Source organism: Mastigoproctus giganteus, chromosome 8 (assembly GCF_048544385.1).
Source record: "Mastigoproctus giganteus isolate SK-2022 chromosome 8, ASM4854438v1, whole genome shotgun sequence".
NCBI classification, from domain to species: Eukaryota; Metazoa; Arthropoda; class Arachnida; order Uropygi; family Thelyphonidae; genus Mastigoproctus; species Mastigoproctus giganteus.
The window spans coordinates 2,700,595-2,724,946 of NC_143582.1; the positions used below are offsets into that span (position 1 = coordinate 2,700,595).

General features: G+C 38.4%; 1 protein-coding gene across 1 annotated transcript in view; it reads left to right on the forward strand.

Moving 5' to 3' along the window:
* LOC150081198 (trithorax group protein osa-like) overlaps positions 1-24,352 on the forward strand; it is a 199,878-nt gene that overhangs the window by 161,810 nt on the left and 13,716 nt on the right. The window contains exon 11 of the mRNA XM_090379370.1: positions 19,089-19,336. Coding sequence (XP_090235496.1) covers positions 19,089-19,336 — 248 coding nt within the window. The remainder of the gene's footprint in view (positions 1-19,088; positions 19,337-24,352) is intronic.

Below are 24,352 nucleotides of genomic sequence, written 5' to 3' on the forward strand. Positions count from 1 at the left end.
AGACAAGCCATTCAGAGATAGCCACACAGAGAGAATTTATTGAGAGCACATTGAAGCTGTTGAGAATTTGTAATCTCCTTCACTGCTGAGTAGATCTCCTACTTGGAGAGCAACTTGAACATTAGAGGTGCAGATGAAAGAAGGAAGATCGTTTACGAAAACAATGAAAAGTAGAGGTCCTTAGGGGGGAGCTTTGAGGTACTCCACTTAGTGGTATGAAATGGTCCAAGTTCACTTGATTGATGATTACGCTCAAGAAACAATGTGTAATATAGCTGCATAGTCATGAGAGCAAAGGGTCACGGATACTATATAGCTTAAATTTTTCCATAAGTTGTTCGTGCGGGACAATCTTAACGAACAGTCTTAATACCAAGAAAGCTTCCTTATGGTATTTTATTTCTCCACTTGCTCTCAAAACTTGTGCTCCTTAATCCTGTTTTGTGTTGCCTTTTTACAATTTCTGATTCCACTGGTGTTTTTCCTTCCGCTTGGAAATGCACATATCCAGCCAGTTAATAAAAGGGTGGCAAATCAGGGTGACAGCCAGTTCATAAAAATGGTGACATAGATTCAAATTGAGGAAACACAGTTGTAGAATAGATGTGCGGAAGTTTGCTTTTAGCCAGTGGGTACAGGGTAGGATTACCCAATGAGGCACTTGCCTGGGGACCCCAGGCTTTGGGGGCCCCAAGCCAAGACATTTTCCTATAGTGTTCTAAAATAGATTAATGTTTTCAGTAAACATCATAAAAATCTTGATTATTTTAAGCGAAAATTTTTTCAAAACAATTATTACGTTTTAATATGTATTTTGAACAGTGCAGACTATCCACACTTTAAATAATGCCGCAATACCAAAGGCTGTAATGAGCCAAGAGCGATTAAATGCCTTATCCTTAATTTCCATTGAACACAAGTTTGCCGAAAAAATAAACTTTGAAGACAATCAATAAATTCGCGAATTCTAAAATTCGCAAAGTAAATTTGTAAAAACGACATAAAAAATTATTCATTAAACTAAAAAGTTTTATTATTTATCATCCTTTAACCCTTTAACAGGTAGAAAAATCCAGAAGTTCAAAAAATTCAAAAGTACAAAATTTCATTTATTTGCCACCTAACTTTTATTTTTTTATTATTATTATTTTTTTTTTTTTTTTATTCTTTTTTGGGGGCCCCCCAAATATAATTTGCATAGGGGCCCCAACTATCCTTAATCCTCCAATAAGTGGGTAGTTGATTGCTGGAACAGACTTCCAACCGTTGCTGTGGAAGTTGAGGAATAGCTTAAATAAATTTAAGGCTGAACTAGACAAACGTTTGTAGTGATGGAACTAGACAAACGTTTGTAGTGATCCCATTTCACCCAGATGGGTGAAATGGGAAAGTTTTTTTTTTTTTTTTTTTTTTTTTGCTGATGCTGTATAAACTTGCTTTCTTGTATCATATGCCTTTACTAATACTAAATCTCTCCCTTCCAATTATCTCCCCATTGCACTTGCTTCTAACCATTCTTTCTAAAGTAATGGAGAAATCGATTAACCCCCAACTCCTAAACTTTCTAGCATCCTACCATCTGATCAATGATTACCAATATGAATTCCATCAGTGTCGATCCACTGGTGACTCTCCCATGTTACCCATCTGTGCACAAATTCAATGGAAAAGTTTGATGAAACTCAAGCATTTGTTATTGACATTTCAAAGGCTTTTGATTATGTTTATCATGAAGGCCTTCTAAATAAGCTTGCATCAGGATTACCAGCTGTTTTTTTTTTTTTTTTTTTTTTTTAATTGGGTATCCAGTTTTGTCTCTGGATACCCACTACGGATGCTGGTAGATGGCTTTCTATCTCCATTAATCCTGGTGTTCCCTAAGATTCATTTCTCTCTCCAACTGTTTTCCGCTTGTATATTAATGAACTGCTTCCTTTGACTGGAAATCCTATCCATAGTTTTGCTGATGATAGCATATTATAATCAATGGACACTGCTCTTCATGTCATGGACTAGTGTTATTAGTGGAGTCCCCCAAGGGTTCAGTGTTGGGACCATTGTTGTTTTCTGTATTTGTTAATGCCGACCGGCTAGCCAGGTGGGCAAAGTGCCTGCCTGGCAATCCAAAGGTCGCGGGTTCGAATCCTGCCTCGGGCTTGGATCAGAGTAAAAATGCAAAAAATTTGGGAAGTGCATTATGGCCACAGAAGCCGATGTGCCAACAACTTAGGAAAAAAAAAGTATTTATTAATGATATTGATGATGGTATATCAGGCTTAATATCTAAGTTTGCAGATGATACGAAGGTTCACAGGGTTGTGAATAACATTAATGACAGTACGTTACTGCAACAGGATCTAGAAAAGTTGAGTAGATGGGCTGAGAGGTGGCAACTGAAGTTTAACATTGACAAATGTAAAGTACTGCATATGGGAAGCAGTAACCCCAGAGTAATGTATCAACTGTGTGGTAGAGATCAAAAAGGACCTGGGGGTAATGGTGCAGTTAGATATTAAGTTTTCTGATCAGTGCAGATGGTCTACAAGAGTAGCTCATGTTGTTTCGTCAATGATATACAGAAATTTTTCTAGCAGGGATAAGGAGGTGATTATCCCCTTGTATAAGGCAATGGTCAGGCCACACCTTGAGTACTGTATACAGGTCTGGAGGCCTCATTTTAAGAAGGATGTAGAGCTGTTGGAATGAGTACAGAGAGGGACAACAAGATTAGGGAATGGAACAAAGGGTTGCTCTTAAGGCTTAAGTTTTGAAAATTACAGTGTCTGGAGAATAGGCACCTGTGAGGTGATCTGATTGAGGTGTATAAAGCCTTGAATGGTTTGAGCATGCTCAATGCTGATCTTCCTCTTGCTCAGAATAATTGCCTGAGAGGGCATAAATTCAAATTGAGGAAAGACAGTTGTAGGATTGATGTGTGGAAGTTTTCCTTTAGCCAGCAGGTGGTTTATTGCTGGAACGAACTTCCATCTGTCGTTGTAGAAGTTGATAGCTTAAATAGATTCAAGGCAGAACTAGACAAACATTTGGAGCGGGTGGATGGGTGAAATGAGAAGGGTTTTTTTTCTTTTTTAGCTGATTCTGTATAAGCTTGCTTTCTTGCATCATGTGCCCTTGCTAATGCTAAGTGGGTATACCTCTTCATGAACAAAGAACACTTTCTTTTGCTTTCTGTGATATCTTGAATGAATAGAATAGCTGCAAAAAATCCATTTTAATAAGAATTTCTCATTTAGTCAGTTTCTGAAACAATAATAAAAATAAATTGCATTTTGGAATTATTAGATTCAAATCCTTTTATAATATTGATAAACCAATTGGAGACAACCTTGAATGCTGATCAAGTAATTCTCCAGTAGGGCAAAGATAATCTAGTTAATTTCAATCCTAAAATCCTGTCTTGTATCTCGCAAAAATGATTCTTCTGCTGCTATGCTTATCTTTGACGACACTCGGATTTCTAGACAAGATCACATATCTCTGTTAGGGATTACCCTGACTTCCAATCTCTCTTGGCATAAGAACATTCCAAATTCAGCTTCTTCTGCATATAAAAAAATGAGTTTTTCTATTTCACTGTCAGCACTACTTTTCTTCGAAATCACCATCACTCTGTACAAATCTGAGATCTGCCCTACCATGGAATATTGTTCCCACATCTGAGACTGTGTCCCAATAATCTAACATAATAATAACCTCTGTCTTCTAGACTTCATTCAAAAGAAGGCAGTTTGTTTTATTAATGACTCATCTCTTACAAAGTCTCTCCACTCTGTTTCATAGACATTGTTTCTGATGCATGCCTTTTGCATTGATACTTCCATGGGCACAATTCTTCTAAATTTGTTTCTATAATTCCTCCTCTTTCTTCCAAACTATTCTACCCATGTGCCAAAACCACTTAGCATCTATTACTGCCCAACTTCAAACTCAGAACCAATGTCTTTTTTTTTTTTTTTTTTTTTCCTTCAATTATTCCTTTAACTTTCATTTTCTGGAACAACATCTCTTCATACATATTTCCTGAAATTTCAACCTACATAAATTCAAGTCTAATGTCAACAAGTATCTTCTCTCATCTCAATCCATGCACTAAGTACTATAGATTCTAATATAGTGTTTTGGATTTTCATTAAAACAAATCCATTTATCAATAGCAGTTCCGATTTGTATAGCAGTCTTTTAGATGCAATAGTATGAAAAACTTTTCTGAAGTCTGACTATGAAAGGAAGCAGAATTGCTCCCCTACTCACTGCTGCAGTTGTCTGAGATAATTGTGTCATGTTCCCATTGTCTGATATGAATTTCTTAAATGTTATGTCTTGCGAGCTTCTTGAGCGATAGTAGAATAAGTCAATGGGCTTTGTGCCCCGGTGCATTATCTTGCTGGATGTAACCATCTGATTGAGGATGTAAATTATGTATATGCATCCAGTTCCTTTGTTTTTGTGTCATAGTTTCCAGTCAGATTGGTGAGACAAGTTCATCCATTAAGAAATCCATGCTGAAATCTGCAGTGTAGCTGCATTCTTGTCCAGATGGTCCCACATTACTTTTTTAACCAGTTACTCAATTATTTTCCATGGAGCAGAAGTCAAGCTAATGGGTTTGTAATTACTTATGCTTACCCTTTGATTTTTATTAAGGATTTGGAAATACTCCTGTACATCTCCAGTCCACAGGAGGGGTGGGGACATCAGGTCTTGAAATCCCAGACACCTTGCTTTTCAGACTGTTGCTCTGATTGTTCTAATAGAAGCAGCAAGAATCACTTTCATCTCTGCCTACAGCTACCGTTAATCATCATTTGTTAGTCTGTATATCCCCCCCCCCCCAAAGCTAGCCATTTTCCAACCTACCAAACACCATCTCAATAGCATCAGCAAATATTCTTGCACCTCTTCTATTTAAGTGTATCCCTGTGAAAACAGTATCTGCTGTTAACATGCTGAGAAAATTTCTGCCCCAGTGTGAGAGAACCTTGTACAACTGGTCAGCTTATCATTGTCATCACTGCAGCTATTATCTCCACCATCCACTCCATGTGTGAAATAATCCCCTGAGATTGATTTGCCTGATTTCATCATCTTTCAATGGTAGTATTATAACCTTTGTCCCTATTTCACAGGCAGGTTTATACTAAATGGTAGGATGTTGAGATTTACTATTAATAAATATAAGGTAGTTAGCATCAGTCCCCCCCCCCCATGTGAATTTATTCAAACTAGCCACTTCACAACACTAGATGGAAGTTTATTCCAACGATCAACTGGTTGAAGCAAACTTCCACACATCTATCCCTGCAACCATCTTTCCTCAGTTTGAATTTATGTCAGTTCGGCTAACAGTATGGTTTCTCTTAACTATTTTCCCTGTGTATTTGCCACCTGGGAATGACGTTCCTCAGGTAGACTTTGATGATCACATTAAGCAGTTCACAGTAAACTCATTTGGCCTTTCTACACAATGTTCTTAACCCCCACTGGCGAAAATTTCATTTTATTATATATATATATAAATAAATATATATACAGTATATATATATATATATTTTTTTTTTTTTAAATTTTTTTTTTTTTTTTTTTTTTTTTAAAGGTCCTAGCCACTGAAATCTCAGGAAATTAGGTGGCAGGACCTGCCAGAGTAAATATTTCAATACTAGTGTACCTGGTCTGCCTCCACGAGGCATAGTGTGGACAACGTTAGGCCCCAGCAGGGGTCTAGCGGCTAAATGGCCAGAAGAACAACGATACACAACACTACACTCATACAATATCCATACACTTTTAAATCTCTGGCCTTTACAGTGAACTGTTACACCCACAATGAAAGCAACGCGGAGATGGGGGAAACCCCTGGTGCCGTTAGACACGAACACACTATACACTATACACTAAGCAGTTCTCCTCCCCTTCTCCAGGTGCATTATGGCTGTTTCCCTTGCACCATAAAGCCTATATATAAACAGCATACCACTCTTGTCTATTACTATGCGCTGTGGGATAGTGCTAACATCAATGGAAAGGGTATTTCGAAAATAATGATCTGGCCTCTCTAGATGTGGGATATAACACCTTCCATATGCTTACCCCTACATTTCCTGTGTCTGTATGGGATGGTGTAGACCACCTTTATAGTAGTGGTGACTTCTCCGTTTTGTCCATGCTTTGCAATAGGAGACTGTGTCACCTGTCAAGGATACCGCAATGGAAGATCTCTCTTTCTCTCCCCCCCCCCCTTTTCCAAAAGTAGGAAGTTCCTCAACGTTCACTTCTGAGTTTTATGCTTTTTGCTATCAAACTTACTATTACTGAACTGTTTCTATTACTGAACTGTTTCCTCTAAAAGTGAAAAATGCCATAATTGTTGATTTCATTCTCATCAACAAATTCATTCTCTCAGTCATATAATTTGAGGGTCAGTGAAAGGCAATTGCAATAAGCCATTTACCATCTTCCCTCCTGGACAGTGGCTCTTGTTTTAGGTTCTTGTCTCAGAAGGCCATCTGCACACACTTTTTTCTCAAATGGAATCTTTACCTTGAACCAGAACTAAGGCTTAGACAAAACACCATTCCAGTAGAACCTGAGACAAAATTCTTGAGACTTTTATTCGATAATAAGTTATCATTCCTATTATGTATCTGTCAAAAGGATGTCAGAAGAATTTTGAACAGTCTTGATGCCAAGAATATGCTAGGGCCTGATGGTATTTCTCCACTTGTTCTCAAAACCTGTGCAGCTGAGGTTACTTCTCTTCTGTGTAGAGTGTAGATGTAGAGTGTCATCTGTTTTACACTTTCTTGTTCCACTGGTGTTTTTCCTTCTGCTTGGAAATGCTCATATCCTGCCAGTTCCTAAAAAACGTGTCAAATCCCTCCGTTCCAATTATCATCCCATTGCACTTGCTTCTACTCTTTCTAAAGTAATGGAAAAATCCATTAACCACCAACTCCTAAACTATCTAAAAACCTACCATAGATCAGTGATCACCAATATGAATTCCATCAGTGGAATTGGTGATGCTCTTATATTACCCATCTGTGGACATATTCAGTGGAAAAGTTTGAAACTTATGCAATTTGGTTGTGTTTGCATTGGCATTGCAGACCTTGTTTTATATTTGGGCATCCAGTTTTCTCTCTGACTGATCACTGCTGCTGATGGTAGATGGCTCTGTCTTCTAACATCTCCACTAATGCTGGTGTTCCCCAAGGTTTGGTAATTTCTCCCACTCTTTTCCTTTCAAATGACTTTCTTCCATTGACTGGAAATTCTATCTTGCTGATGATAGCATATTGAATTCCACCTTCCAGTTGGATAAACATTGCTCTGCACAAACAGATTTAACTTCTTATCCACTTCCAGTTCCTTAAATCTGATCTCAAGGTAATTCTCCAGTGAGGGCAGTAATAACTTAGTTAATTTCAATCCTTCTAAACTCATTCCTGTTTTTTTTATCTCACAAAAAGGATTCTTCCACTCCTATGCTTATCTTTGACGACACTCAGAATTCCAGACAAGGGATTACTCTGACTTCTAATATCTCTCTCTCTCTCTCTCTCTCTCTCTCTCTCTCTCTCTCTCTCCCCCCCCATCTAAAAGACTGGGTTTTCTATTATGCTCTCAGCATTACTTTTCTTCTAAACAGATACTCACTCTGTACAAATCTTAAATCTGCCCTACCATGGAATATACTATTCCCAGATGTAGAGTGCTGTCCCTAAAACTTCTCTCGGCCTTCAAGACTCCATTCAAAAGAGGTCAGGTTAATTAATAGCCCATCTCTTAAAAAGTCTCTCCACCTTCTGTCTCATAGACATTTTGTTCTGCTGCATGCCTTTTTCTATAAATATACTTCTATGGGCACTGTTCTTCTGAATTGGCTTCTATGATTCCCTCTCTCTCTTCCAAACCAGTCTGAACACATGCTAAAACCAGTAACCACCCTTTTACAGTACACCTTCAAACTCACAGAACCAACTTTTCTTTTTGATCATTTATTCCTTCAACTTTAGTTTTCTGAAACCACCTCCTTTTGCACTTATTTCCTGAAAATTATAATCTATAGAAATTGAAGTGTAATATTAACAGTTATCATCATTCATCTTCTTAGGCTTCAACCCCAGTATAGTACTAAATATGTAGGTTCTAATACCTTTTGCCGACCGGGCTAGCCGAGTGGGTAAAGTACCTGCCCGGCAACCCAAGGTCGCGGGTTCGATTCCCGCCTCGGGCTTGGATCAAAGTACTGCAAAAACCTTGGGAGGTGCAATATGGCCATAGAAGCCGATGCGCCAACAACTACCAAATCAAAAAAAAATAATAATAATACCTTTTATGTTTGTGGTTTTCATAAAAAAAAAAAACAAAACAAACTGGAGTGAGTTCAAAAGTGGTCTGTACCTCCTATTTGCCACATGATCTAATAATCTGGGAGCAGGTCACTGCACTTTACTTCTATTGTGTGCTTGTCTGATCTAAATTAGACTATGGGTCCAAGGTGTATGCATCTGCTAGAAACAGCATACTTCGATGGCTAGACCCAGTTCACCAACAAGCCATCCATATTACTACTCAAGAATTTAGACCATACCTTTGTCCACAGTTTATACGTCAAAGTAGCTAAACCACTTTGATCGCTTTGATGAAAGAAACTCTTGCCGAAATCCCTGCCAGACCACCCAATGCAGACATCCATTTTCAAGCCATGATGGGGAAATCTCTAACACCATCAGACTGCCAACTGTCCCTTTGGTATTCATGTCCAGAGCTGCTCAGAGAGCTTAACATTACGGTAGACAATGTTGTCCACTCGCCAAGGCAACTCTTCCATCCTGGAATACTCACTTTCCACCATTCAAATTCTCCAGTAAAAACATGAGAAAGGCTAGAATTTCACCATTTTTCTATCGACAATTCTATGTAGGTAGAAAAATTGTTTCCTGCTTGTCTTCATTGATAGCTTAAAATCAGAATCATCTGTGGGATCCACTGCGGTCTTCTCAGATAGTACGGTATCCCTGAAGATTCCCACTAATGCCTCACACACACATCAGAGTTATTTGGCCTATGGTATACACAGATTCTTTAAGTGCATTGCAGGCATTTATCAATGCTGAGGTATAATCCTCATCCAGTCCTGTTTAAGGTTCAGAAGAAGTTGTATTCTCTTTATGAATTTCCATTTGACATCTGCTTCTGCTGGATCCCACCTCACATTGGGATCATGGTAATGATCTGGCAGATGCTACAGCCAGACCAGCATAATCCTAGAGGAATCACAGCCTGTTTCTCTATACAGACTATTAGCATTAGTAGAGGCATATGATGCAAGAAAGCAAGCTTATGCAGCATCAGCCAAAAAAAAAAAAAAAAATCTCCCATTTCACGAATGGAGGGGTGAAATTGGAAGGTTTTTTTTTTTTTTTTTTTGCTGATGCCTTTGAGAGGCATATGATGCTTTCTTGCATCATATGCCTCTACTAATGCATAGTCTGTATAGAGAAACAGGCTGTGATTCCTCTAGAATTATGCTGGTCTGGATGTAGCATCTGCCAGATCATTATCATGATCCCAATGTGAGTTGGGATCCAGCAGAAGCGGATGTCAAATGGATATATATAGGCAAGTAATACAAAATATATTACACTTCCAGTGGCACCAATCATGGCACAGACAAGTTGCATATAAGTTATTTCGTATTAAGCCTGTAATCTAAATATGGAAGGCTAGGCTGAACAGGAACTGGAGAAAGGAAGTTGTTCTCCTCTGCACAGGACATAGTCATCTTTTCTGCTGATGATCCTCCTATGTGTGAGGATTGAGAACACTATTTTAACTAAATGTCCATGCTTTAGAAATGGATGACACCTTTTTCTGCATTTAGCCATCTGACTGAGTCATATACTTAGACAGATATCAGTCATCCAAAAACAACTGTGTGATTTTTTTTAACCATTTAAAATTGATAAATTTATTTAGTTCTATTTAAAATATACTCTTTTAACAAATATAGTTTTAATACTTATTTATGTATCATTTATACCTTCTTTGAGAATGTTTTTTTCCTTCTTTGAGGAATTACACTGAAACAATGAAGCTAAGAAAAATGTCCAGAGGAAGGTCACTTGATCGGGTTTTCAACTTATTGATTGGTCTTAATTAGCATTAGGTTAGATGCAAGAAAGCAAGCTTATATAGCATCAGCCAAAAAAAAAACCCTCCCATTTCACCCATCCATTAACTCCAAATGTTTGTCTAGTTCTAATTGCTATTGTTTTGAACTGATGTTAACATCTAAATGGGGAGGGGTTATAATCTCTTTTTTTTTCAATTGCATGATTATTATTCTCATCATGATTGTTGTGTTCTTGGAATGTGATGAGTATTTTTGCTCTTGGTTTCATAGAAAGATATCATCAACAAATCTGAGCCATAACTTTGGGGTGAAGTGGGGGTATGAATTAATTCCCTGTTGTTTAAAGTCACCCATGTGACAAGATGATTATCATCTTGTATCAGGCAGTGGTCAGGCCATACCTTGAGTACCACATACAGGTCTGAAGGCCTCATTTTAGGAAGGATATAGAGTTGCTAGAACAAGTACAGAGAAGGCAGCAAGATTGGTGAGAGGAACAAAGGCTTAACTTCAGCAAGTTGGAGAATCTGGAGACTAGGCACCTGTGAGGTGATCTGATTGAGGTGTATAAGGCCTTGAATGGTTTGAGCAGACTCAATGCTGATGGGATACTTTAGATTGCTGAGATTAAGAACCTGAGGGGACATAGATTCAAATTGAGTAAAGACAGTTGTAGAATAGATGTGTGGAAGTTTGCCTTTAGCCAGCAGGTAGTTGATTGCTGGAACAGACTTCCATCTGTTGTTGTGGAAGTTGATAGCCTTAAATAAATTTAAGGCTGAACTAGGCAAACATTTGGAGAGACCGGATGGGTGAAATGGGAAGGGTTTTTTTTTTTTTTTTTTTTTGGCTGATGCTGTATAAGCTTGCTTTCTTGCATCATACAAGTGTGGTTCAATAAAGAATCGCCCTGACGTAGCTGCAGAGGTGCTAGCTGGTCGATTCTTGGCACAGGTTTTAGTCCTTTTCCACATAGCCACCGTGCAGATTTACACATTTTTCCCATCGATGGATGAGGCTACAGATACCGTTTTTGTAGAAGTGGTGAGGTTGGTCTTTGAACCATGACTCTGTTGCAGAAATGAGTGTCTCGTTGTCAGGGAAGTGGGTCCCCCGAAGAAATGATTTGAGGGAAGGAAATAAGAAGTCCGATGATACAAGATCGGGTTAGATGGGGCAGTATTTCATATCCACAAGTGGCTGCTTGTGTTGTTGCAATTTCAGAAGTGTGAACTGGGCATTGTTTTGAAGCATTCTCACATCTTTGGACAGTATGCCACACCTACATGTTTTGATTTTCTCCTGTAATTTTGTAAGTTGACATAATAGGCACCTATAATTGTTCTACCTTTCGGCAGATAATCAGTCATTATTACGCCTTTCTCATCCCAAAACACTGTCAGCAAGACCTTTCCTGCTGACACTTGGACCCTTGTCTTCTTCAGGGGTGGGGAACCAATGTGTTGCCATTCCATGGACTGCTTTTTACTTTCAGGGTCGAAATGGTGTATCCAGCTTTAATCCTGAGTGATAAGATGAGAGAAAATGTCTTCCTCATTTTTTTGGCACAGAGCTAACAACTCTTGTGATGTCTGTTGTCGATCAGCCTTCTAGAAACCAGTCGATAATCGGGAATCCATCTTGCACTTAATTCCATAAATGGAGTTGGTCATGAAGGACTGTTTCAACAGAGCCCACACTAATCTTCACCTCCTGGGACAGTTCGTGCACAGATATCCAGCGATCTTCCATGATTAATGACTCCACTTTTCTGATCCTGCTGTCATCAATGGCTGAATGGAGATGACCTGGAATGGGCTCGGATTCTACCAATGTCCAATCACACCTAAACTGTCTATACCAGGACTTCACAATGCCATAGGATGGGGCTTTATCCTTATATACAGCAGTCATCTCCTCTTGGATTTCTTTAGGAGATTTCCCCTTCAAGAACAGATACTGGATTACAGCTCTGGCTTCAACTTTGTACTCGATGCTACTTCGTCACACGTTCAGCTCTGTAAGAGAAAAACAAATTAAGACGGCTGAAATTTTACACTTTTAGTACAGAGATATGTATGATGCTACACACAAAATATCATGACTGCAATATGTGGGCGATTCTTTATTGAACCACTCTCCTATGCCTCTACTAATGCTAATGTAATTTTCTACCAGAAAGAGGGAAAAGGGAGGATTACTAAGGCTTCTTTTTTGAACAGAGAATCTTCCATTAAAAGAAAAATAGGCTTGCCATTCAGTTAAATCTAGAGCTTCCCTAGCACCTCTAATTATAGTGAGTGGGTGAGAGAGGTTGGTTGTGATGGGTTGTTCTAATCTGTGAGTTAATAAGAGAATTGAAGGGAGGGAAATGTTGGTAAACATAGATCTGACACCAAGGCTGGAAAGTATACCTGCACTCTGGAATTGTGATAGCTTAATTCTGTTAATATAAAGTCAGCTGTGTTTTTCTGAGGAAGGGTTGGGGGATGGCAGAATTAGTAGTTCCCAAAACCATTTAGCTAGGTTGTAACCTGAGTGCCCTCTGCTGCTAAATTCTTGTTTATGTGCTTTTATATTTTCAAAGATGTATAGGACTTCTGAGGTATTTGGATTCAGTCTCTTGAAAGTTGTCATCCACTTTCTTTTCGAGTAATCTTTTAAGAATTTATATATTCAGAGGCCCAACATCATTAAAGAGTTCATTTTTTGCATGTCTTTGTCTGAAATTATGTTGCTACCTTTATCAGCACATTGGGAAAGTGTAGTTAGTAAGTATGGGCCAAAGATAAGTAGCCAAAAAAGCAAAGAGATGGTGATGGACAGAGTGGGAGAAGTGAGTGTAAAAGAGATGAAATGTTGGAAGTGGTGAACATTTTTAAGTTCCTAGGGAGTGTATTAACAAAGGATGTCAGTCTAGATATGGAAATAATAAGGAGAATAGCAGCTAGTCAGAGTTTCTTCTGTAACGTTAATAGCAGTTGTGGGCTAGAGAAGTTTCAGTGAAGTGTAAAAAGCTGATAAATAGGGCATATTTTGTCCCTATTTTGACTTGTGCAACTGAGATGTGGAGGATGAATAAAAAGGATACCAGCAGAATCCAAGCAATGGAAATGAAAGTGCTAAGGACTATGCTAGCTGAAACTAGAGGAGACAAAATTAGAAATATTGGCATTAGAACGAACTTGGAAATAGAAAGTTTGAGGGAGAAGATGACTGCATCATGTTTCAGATGGTTTGAACACATGAAGAGAATGAACTTGAACAGAATACCAAGAAGAATGTTTGAGATGAAAATGGATAAGAAGAGGCCAAGAGGAAGACTGCAGAAAAGATGGAGAGAGATCAGATTAGGGAAGATGTGGAAACTAAGGGAATGTGCTTTATATTGATTAGTAGAGAGGTTATTTCTAGAAGTGGTCAGGCCTTTTGAGTGTCTATTATTTGGTTGTTAAGGGTGTAGATTCAGTGATTTCTTTGGGTACTGGAATAAATTGAATACATTTTTTGGGGATATTAACTTCATCAGTGGAGAAATTTGCTGGTGTGGTTATGTGTAAGTTCTCTATGGATAAGTGTTTCTATAGTAAATCCTAGTTCCAGGGAGGAGAGAGGAGGCTTAGTGGATTCATGTCATTGTATCATTATAAATGATATGTCATAATAAATGTGGGACCATCCTTACTGTTCCCAGAAATTTGCAAGTGGGGACTGGAATGTTTTCTGTCAACAAGGTTATTTCTAATTTAGGTTTAAGTTATCATTTATAGGAATATTACTGGTGGAGTATGCATGGGCCCGAGGAGATTAAACAAATAGTCAACATCCAGGTGGGGGGGGGGATGACTAGAAGGATCTGCTGATAGAACAGTTAGCTGTGATTTCAACATTATTAGTAATGTGGGGAAGGATGATATGGTTACTTAGCAGAGAGCCCAGAGGATGTGAGGGGGAGGTTAGGGGAGGCGATCAGCAGTTTGCTAGTTAGTAATATTTCCAGTATTGTTAGTTGGAATTGGGAAGGATGAGTTATCAGTAATATTTCCAATATTGTGAGTTGCAACTGGGAAGGATGAGTTAAGAGAGAAAGGATGTGGGGAGGGATGAGTACTTGTTTGCTGCATTGTTTCCTTTGTAGCTCCACAAAGAGGGCATGACACTTGGAAACTTGGACCCCTCTTGAAGGTGTCAAAAGGTTTTTCTTTTAATAGAAGGTTCTCTGTTCAAAAAGGAGTCCTAAGCATAGATTAGCAAAAATTTACATGGGAGACTCTGAACAACAGGAGGATTAACTCATATCCCATGCCACACCCCAAAAATTATGGCTCAGATTTATTGATGATATTTTTCTAATATGGAACTGAACAGAAACACTCAACTAATTCCAGGAACACATTAGTAGCCTTGATAAGAACATCCCTAATAATGGAAAAAGGTTATGCTGAAGCCCTGCTTTTTTTTTTTTAGATGTTAATTTTAGTATTAGAAAATATAAACTAAGCACTTTGTTTTTTCAGAAAACCCTCTGATACACTATCTATTTTGAACTTTTATTCGAACCACCTTATGTCAGTAAAAATCGACATTATAAAATGTATGAATCTCAGAATCTGCTCATCAGACAATTTACAGCAAGAACTCAACAACATAAAATCTTATTTACAAACAACCAATACAAAGAAATCACCATTAACAAGAAATGGTTAATTCTTGTTGAATATAGTTTCCTCCTCTGAACCTTTTATAAATCTAGCACAAAGTCTGTGAAATCCAGAATGTTCGTGGCCACTTGCCTTAAATATACAGCACCTTCGTTATTGCATAATTAAAAATAACTTAGTCTTATTCATCATACTCCCTTATATATTCTCTAATTCATAAGGGAGATTAGACAGTCCTGATTTGTGGGCTATTAGCGGTTGGCATATCCCTAGGAGATAATACAAACTCAGGTGTGTACTTTTCCCTTATACATTTCCCCTTCAGGTTACTTAAAGACATAAATACTCTTGATATTGATCCCATCCAGCTTGTTAAAAATGCAAAATTCCCAGTTAGCATTAGCATTAGTAGAGGCATTTGATGCAAGAAAGCAAGCTTATGCAGCATCAGCCAAAAAAAAAAAATAAAGTAAAATAAATAAATAAAAAATAACCACTTCCACTTCACCCCTCTGTTCGTTCGAAATACCTGTCCAGCTGAGCCTTAAACTTATTTAGGCTATCAACTTCCACGCCAAGGGATGGAAGTCTGTTCCACCTACCAACCACCCGCTGGCTAAAGGCAAATTTCCGCACATCTATCCTACATCTGTCTTTCCTCAATTTGAATTTATGCCCTCTTAGGTGATTATTCTGAGCAAGAGGAAGAATCCCATCAGCATTGAGCATGCTCAAACCATTCAAGGCTTTGTACACCTCTATCAGATCACCTCGCTGGTGCCTAGTCTCCAGACACTGTAATTCGCAAAACTTAAGCCTTTCTTCGTAAAAGCACCCCTTTGTTCCATTCACTAATCTTGTTGCCCTTCTCTGTACTCGTTCCAGCAGCTCTACATCCTTCTTGAAATGAGGCCTCCAGGCCTGTATACAGTACTCTACGCCTGACACATTAGTAGCCTTGATAAGAACATCCCTAATAATGGAAAAAGGTGATGCTGAACCCCTGCTTTTTTTTTTAGATTTTAGTATTAGAAAATATAAACTAAGCACTTTGTTTTTTCAGAAAACCCTCTGATACACGATCTATTTTGAACTTTTATTCGAACCACCTTATGTCAGTAAAAATCAACATTATAAAATGTATGAATCTCATTGCCTTATACAAGGGAATAATCACCTCCTTATCCCTGCTAGAAAAATTCCTATATATCATTGACAATACACCATGAGCTACTCTTGCAGCCCGTCTGCACTGCTCAGAGAACTTCATATCTGCCTGCACAACCACCCCCAGGTCCCTTTCATTCTCTACCACTGTCAGTGTAGTACCACAGAGTTGATACGTTGCTCTGGGGTTGCTGTTTTCCATATGTAGTACTTTACATTTGTCAATGTTAAACTTCATTTGCCACCTCTCAGCCCATCTGCGCAACCTTTCCAGATCCTGTTGCAGCAGCATCGTGTCAGTAGTGTCCTTGACAACCCTGCCAACCTTTGTATCGTCTGCAAACTTGGACATTAATTTGATATACCATCATCAATATCATTTATAAATACAGAAAACAATAAAGGACCCAATACTGAACCCTGAGGGACTCCACTAATAACATTAGTCCATGATGAGCAGTGTCCATTAATTTCCACTCTCTGTCTTCTCCCCCTCAACCACCCCTTTATCCATAGCAGCAATTTGCCTCCAATGCCACACTGCTCCAATTTGTGCAGCAGTCTTCCATGGGCAACAGTATCAAAAGCCTTTCTAAGATCCAAGTATATAATATCAAAGTTATTCCCTGCATCCAGTTCTTTTGTGACTGCATCATAGTATCCAATCAAATTGGTCAGGCAAGACTTCCCCTTAACAAAACCATGCTGTGTCCGAGCTATAACTGAAGTCTTGTCTAGATGATCCTGAAGTGCTTCTTTAACCAGTGCCTCCATTAATTTTCCAGGAACAGAAGTTAAACTCACAGGTCTATAATTACTTGTGTCAGCCTTTGATCCTCCCTTGTGAATTGGGGTCACATTTGCACATCTCCAGTCCATGGGTACCTCCCCTGAGTCCAAGGAAGCTCTCATAATTATGGCTAAGGGTTTGCTTACTTCCTTTGCTGCCTCCTTTAATATAACTGGATACATCCCATCCACCCCAGGTGCCTTTCTTGTGTTTATCTTCAACAATTTCTCCTCCACTTTACTCTCAGTTATTACAAGTTTCTTTAGCTTACTGCTAGAGTTGAATACACCTCTGACATTCCCCTCGCTGAATAACTCCTCATGTGTGAATGTCGATGCAAAATATTCATTTAGTTTGTTAGTTACCTGAGCAGGGTTATCAACAGTTGACCCATCGATATCAAGTGGACCAATCTGATTCATCCCCTTCCTTCTAGAGTTTACATAAGTAAAGAACTCTTTGCTGTTTTTCTTTGCTACCCTTGCCAAGGATTTCTCGTAATCTGCCTTCGCCTGCCTAACCTCCTTTGTAACTTGGTTACAGATAAACTTGTATCTATCATAGGCTTCTGTGTCATGTGTTAATTTGTATGTATCCCATGCATTTTTCTTTTCTGCCATATGCCTCATTAGTTCAACTGACATCCATTTAGGCCTAAACTTTGAACAATATTTCTTAGTTGGTATGTAAAGCCTAGTAGCTTCCAAGATAAGTTCTTTGAATGCTTCCCATTTTGAATTTGCTGTTGGTAACATCATCAGTTGATCCCACTGTATAGAATTTAAATACTGTCTCAGTCCATCGTAGTCGCCTTTACGAAAGCAATACCCCTTCCCTTTACCCCTAATGGTAGTTACCTCTTTGAGTAACTCCCACTTCAGGACACTGTGATCACTGCCACCTAGTGGTTCATTTATCTGCAGATTCTTAATGCATGAAGAATCACTACTGATAATCAAATCAAGAGTATTACTCCCCCTAGTTGCCTCCCGAACATGCTGATGTAGAAAACAATCATCCAATAAATCCACAAAAGCCTTGCTAGTGTGTGAGTGACCAGCCCCCAAATTCCAGTCAATATCTGGGAAATTAAAATCTCCCATTATAAGACTCTCTGATTTACTGGCCCACTCTATTTCTCTGTACAGTTTCTTATTATACTCATCAGAGTCATTAGGCCTATAGCACACTCCTACTCTCAATTTTGATCTGCCAATGCTTATGTCACACCAAACTGACTCGACACTGCACTGTCCAGCAATGTCGACTGGCTTCACTTGATTTTATGTGTTTCTTAACTAATAGCATAACCCCTCCTCCCTTCCTATCCTGTCTATCCTTTCTGTAGACATTGTACTCCCCAAATTCCAGTTCTGCATTCCTTATATCTGTGTGACACCACGTCTCTGAAATCCCAACAATATCTGCCTTTGATGTTTTGAGCAATACCTCAACTTCATCAAATTTATTTACTAAACTCCTAGCATTGGTGTACATGCAAGTATACATGCACCTGCTCTTCCTCTTAGCCACCCTAACACAACCCATGTGTTCACTTGTACCCCCATGATTCCCAGCAGTTGAATATGTTAATAAGTTTGCTAATCATTTGAAGGTTGGAAAGATGACTAATTGTCATTAGTCATCTTTCCAACCTTCAAATCTAACACTTCCCAATTTTTGTAGTCATCACTACTAGTTACAATTAGAAATGATAGTTACAGTTTAACACTATTGTTTTTTACCTGAAGAACAGAAACAAAGGAGTAACTTGCAGACTAGGAGAGAGGAATTAAAGGTGGTTCAGGATACAAAAGATTTAGGGGATTGTGATACAAACAAGCATAAGACCACATGGAATATTGTGTTCAGATCTGGAAGCTATACCTCAGGAAAGACAACTTTTAGAGAAGGTTCAAAAAGGAACAGATTGATGGAAGGTACTAATCATTGTCCCTATTGAGAAACATCTTTTAGAAGGTGCAGATTACAAAGCTTGTTAATGAGACATCTGGGGGAGGATGACTGAGGGCTAGATCTCATGGAGTTTATGTTCAGTGTGTTGTAGATTGTGGGAATAAGTTATCTGCCAAGGTGAAGAATTGGATAAAGTTCAAAGCAGAATTGGTTTTTGGTCACTTTGTGGCATTGAGAAGGGGATGAGGGTTTTATTGTTTAATGCAAGGTTTTTTTTTTTTTTTTTTTTTTTTGTATTTTTGTGCGCCAGAACAGCAAAAAATATCATCAAAATTATTTGATTTAGCTTGGAAATGTACATATTCAGATTCAAAAATATTTTTTTTATTTATAGGTTGGCCAAGGGATAACAGGCAGTACTCAACACCCACAGCACAAAGCCAATATACCACCAATCAACGAGATGGATGGGATGGGTCAAGGCATGGAGAAGGGCCTCCTGTTAATTCTTCCAATTGGCCTATGACTCGCTATGGAGGGAGTCAACCTGAACCATACTCACCTCATGTTGCTGGAATGGGTCCTTCTATGGGAAACAAAATTGCATTAAGTAGGAGTTACATGTCTCCAAATAAACTTTCTGTAAGTATAATACATTTTTAGTTTTCCCTTATGCATTTTTAATAGTAGTAGTAGTAGTAATGGCAAATGATGAAAGAAAAAGCTTATATAGCATCAGCAAAAAAAAAAAAAAAAAACCTGCACAGTTTACCCATCCATACCCTCTAAGAATTTGTCTAGTTCTCCCTTGAATTTATTCCAGCCGTCCACTTTCACAACAATAGATTGAAGCCTGTTCCAACAATCAGCTACCCACTGGCTGAAGGCAAACTTCTACACATCTATCCTGCAACCATCCTTCCTCAACTTGAATTTATGCCCCCTCATGTGTGTAGTCTCAGCAAGTGGAAGAATGCCATTAACATTCAGCTTACTCAATCCGTTCAAGGCTTGAAACACCTCACTCAGATTTCTCCGCAGGTGCCTAGTCTGCAATTTGCAGAACTGAAGCCTTTCTAGTTAAGACCACCCCCTTTTATTCCCTTCACCAATCTGGTTACCCTTCTCTGAACCCGTTTCAGCAAATCTACATTCTTACCTAAAGTGAGGACCCCAGACCTCTATACAATACTCAAATTTCAGCCTAACCATGGCCTTATACAAAGGGATAATCATCTCCTTATCCTTGATAGCAAAGTTTCTGTATATCATTTACAAAACCCCATGAGCTGTCCTGGCAGCATGTCTGCACTGCTCAGAGAATTCATGTCAACTGTTTTTTGTCAAAGTTAAACTTCAACTGCCATTTCTCAGTTCATCAACCCAATTTTCCTAGATCTTGTTGCAGTTCACCCTGATAACTACTGTCATTAACCACCCTGCCAACCTTTGTATCATCTACAAACTTTGGCATTAAGGTTTTAAAATATAAATATTTAAATAAAAATACTGTGTAACATAAAATATTGTAGAATTTTTTTTATGAAACATGGCATTTTTGAATATAAAAAGTATACCATATTTGATTCTTAGACAACATGCATTATTTTTAATGTTTTTTACTCCTAGATGTTTTCCGTAAAATTTGATAAGTGATTAGTGCGTTTAGCTTGTTAACATTATTCCAGAGCAATGTATAAAAGAGTACTGATCAGTACTCTTTTATATATTGCACTTATCAAATTGCATTCTTCATTGCTACTATTGTCATTTGTTTTGCTTTTTTCCTGGAAGATTTTATACTACCTTCTTTCAGAAATATGGAACAATGTCTTTATTCCACCCATCCATTTGCCATACAGTCCACATTGACTCTATTCTGTTAGATTTTATTTCATATTTACAAATTGTAATTATTCCTATGCAACATTTCTCAGATGGCAATGAGTTGTATTATATTAATAATGATCAATAAATTACAGCAGTGCATAAGTTCCAAATATTATAATATCAGAAAAGGAAGAAACATGGAATTATCACATGATATTTAGGTTTATCTTCAACACCCCCCCCCCCCCAATGAATTTATTGCTGAAATTATAGCAAATATTTGTTTGCTATAAGAATTCTTTAAATATAAATATAAATACGTATATCCAGTAAAAATTTTAATAAACATTTAATTACAAATGGTTTGCAGTTTTCGAGGCTAAACGGGCCTCGTTGTCAGCAAATACTAACAGAATGGAGATGTTAGAGACAAAATTTTAAAGGATACAGTTGTGCGCACAATGAGGCGTACGTGGGCACAAGGTTGACCATTCAACCACTAGATTGGTGTTCATTGTTGCTGCATGGACATGTGTGGCTATGCTTCTAGCACTTATCTAGTCTCAAAACAGTTGCCTCCAAAATAGGATGTAGGCTCATTCCATTGCAGCGGTTCATAGTTCTTGAATTACATGATATATTAAGCGACTCTAGCCAGAAGCAGTGGTGAAAGTGTCGGGAATGGTAAATCACTTCGTAATCGCGCTTGGTATTAAGGTCATGGTGGGTCGACCAGAAGTGTTCCACGATTGTGGATTGGTCAGTCTCAGCAAGGCGAATCGATCTGTCGTGCTCTGCAAGGCAGTGTTGAAGGTGTCTCAAGGTCTTCCCTATGTAGCAGCTGTTACAATCTTTGCAGGTTATGTGGTATACTACACCGTTGCACAAGAGAGGGGCGACCAGAGAATGCAAGGTTCTACCAGGTAGCTGCACACATTTTATGTGGTATTCTAGAAGGATTTTTGAAATCTGGCTCGACATGCCCAAATAGTAGGGAATGTAGGCAGTAGGTTAGTTCCATCGTGGGCAATATTGCCATGGAAGAATTGGAAGAACAGATATTCCTGAACCCACCTGTACCTATTACAACATGGTGCAGATACGTCAATGACATCTTCTTCGTCATCCCACGTGGTTCTGAAACAACATTACTGGAGTACCTCAATTCCTTGTCAGTGTTCATCCAGTTCACTTTAGAGTTGGAAGTGGACAGATCCCTTCCATTCTTGGATGTTCTTGTAAACCTACATTCCCTACTATCCCAGGCATGTCGAGCCAGATTTCAAAAATTCTTCGAGAATACCACATAAAATGCTTGCGGCTACCCGGTAGAAACTTGCTTTCTCTGGTTTCCAGCATGAAGACTGGTCGCCCCTCTTGTGTATCAGTGTAGTATACCCATTATCTGCAAAGATTGTGACAGTTACTACATAGGGGAGACCTCGAGATGCCTTCAAGACTGCCTTGCAGAGCACGACAGAATGATTCACCTTGCTGAGACTGACCAATCTGCATTCATGGAACACTTCTGGTTGACCCACCATGACCTTAATCCCAAGTGCGATTGTGAAGTGATTGACCGGTCCTGACACTTTCGCCACCACATCTGGCTAGAGTTGCTTAATATATCTTGTAATTCAAGAACTATGAACCGCTGCAAGGGAATGAGACTACATCCTATCTTGGAGGCAACTGTTTTGAGACTAGATAAGCGCTGGAAGCATAGCCACACACACACATTCCTGCAGCAACAATGAACACCAATCTAGTGGTTGAATGGTCAACCTCGCACACACCTCAGCATGCACAACAGTATCCTTTAAAATTTTGTCTCTAACGTCTCCATTCTGTTAGTATTTGCTGACAACGAGGCCCATTTAGCCTCGAAAGCTGCAAACCATTTGTAATTAAATGTTTATTAAAATTTTTACTGGATATACTTATTTATATTTAAGTAGTGGATTCCAGAACTACAGGCCCATTTACTCTCAAGATTTCTTTACTTTCTTAAAGTAGAAGGAAAGAGTTGAAATAGCATAACCAATGATGATCCTACTCAGGTTAGAGAAAAATTGAATAGGTATTTTGCATCAACATTAAAACTTGAATTTTTTTTGCAATGGAGATGCCAAAAGTTTATTAAATTCCTACTGTGAGCTTAATAATTTTGTGATAACCGAGAAGAAAACTGGAACAGAAATTGTCGAAGCCAAATGTAAAAATGATATTTGTGGATGGGATTTATCCACTTATAATAATGGAGGCAGCAAAAGGATAAGAAAACGTTAGCCATATTTATAAGAGCATCCTTGAATTCAGGGGGAGGAGACTCCCTTTGAACTAGAGATGCAAATGTACCTTCCCACCCCACTTCACAAAGGAAAAATAGTAGAGTCACTGGTTGAAGTAATGCAGAACCATCTAGACAGGAATGCAGTTATAATGATAGCCACAGCATAGATTTGTTAAGAAACATACTTAGATTTTAGAAAAGCTTTTGATGCTGTTGCACATAAAAGACTGCTGTACAAATTGGAGCAGTGTGGCATTAAGGGAAAGTTATTGTTATGGATAAAGGGATGGTTGAGTGGGAGAAGACAGAGTGTTTATCAGTGGACTACTCTTCATTGATTAATGTTAAAGTGTTAAGTTAAGAGTGAAGCCTCCAGGGTTGTTCTGGACCTGTTGTGTTTTCAATATTTACTGATGGTATTGATGAAGACATATCAGGCTTACTGTCTTGCTGATGATACTAAGATTGACAGTAATGAGGATATGCTATTGCAACAAGGTTCTGCCAAAATTAATAAAAATTTCTGAAAAATCAAATTTCTGGGTAGTGGAGAATGAAAAGACCTGGAGTAATTGTGTAGTCAGTTATAAACTTCTCTGAGTAGTGCAAACAACAGGCTGTCAGCTCATGGGGTTTTTTCCACTGTTATAGAGAATTTTGCCAGTAGGGATAAGGTATTATCTCATTGAGTCTGTAAGCCTCATTTTAGGAAGGATGTGGATCTCCTTATAATAGGTGCAGAGAAGAATGACAAGATTAGTGAGCAGAACAAAAAGGGTACTCTTACAAAGAAAGATATCAGCTCTGCAAATTGCAAAGATCTGATTGTGCTAGTTTAGAGTGTTCTTACTCTTGCTCAGTCCACCCACACACACGCACACACACACACATTGGAGACGGATTGCTGCTGTATTGATGTGTGGAAATTTAATTTCGGCCAGCAGGTTTTGCTTGTTGAAACAAACATCTGGTGATGTAAAAGTGAGTAGTTTTAATAAATTTAAGGAAGAAATAGATGAGGTGGTTAGTTTGTCCCCTATAATAACACTATTCTGCATTTCGGGGGGAGGATACACTATTTTCTCATAAAAGGATGTTTCTGAATCATTTTCTAGTGCTGATTTCAAAAATGACTTCCATCACATCATATCACATCAGGTTTCTTCAAAAATCATTAAAGAAAATTTGATTTTTCAGAAATTTTTATTAATTTTGGCAGAATTTGTGCACTGAAATTGTAACAAAATGCTACTTTTTCCAGACTTTTATATTTAAAAACATGTTGAAAACACTATTAAAAAGGGCAATGTGGTAAAAAGTCCACTGAACACTCGCCTCTCATTTTAAAAACTGATCTACAATGGTTCAAATTTTCATTTATTTAATATTCTTGCAAATTCTTCTACTTTCCAGTTGATCTTCATCATCCAGCAATAGTCAGCCATCATGTTGACATTCCACCTCCCCTGGTACCTCCTCTCCATTTCTTTAATATCTTGGTGGAACCTCACCCTTTTCTTCACTAGCACTTTCTA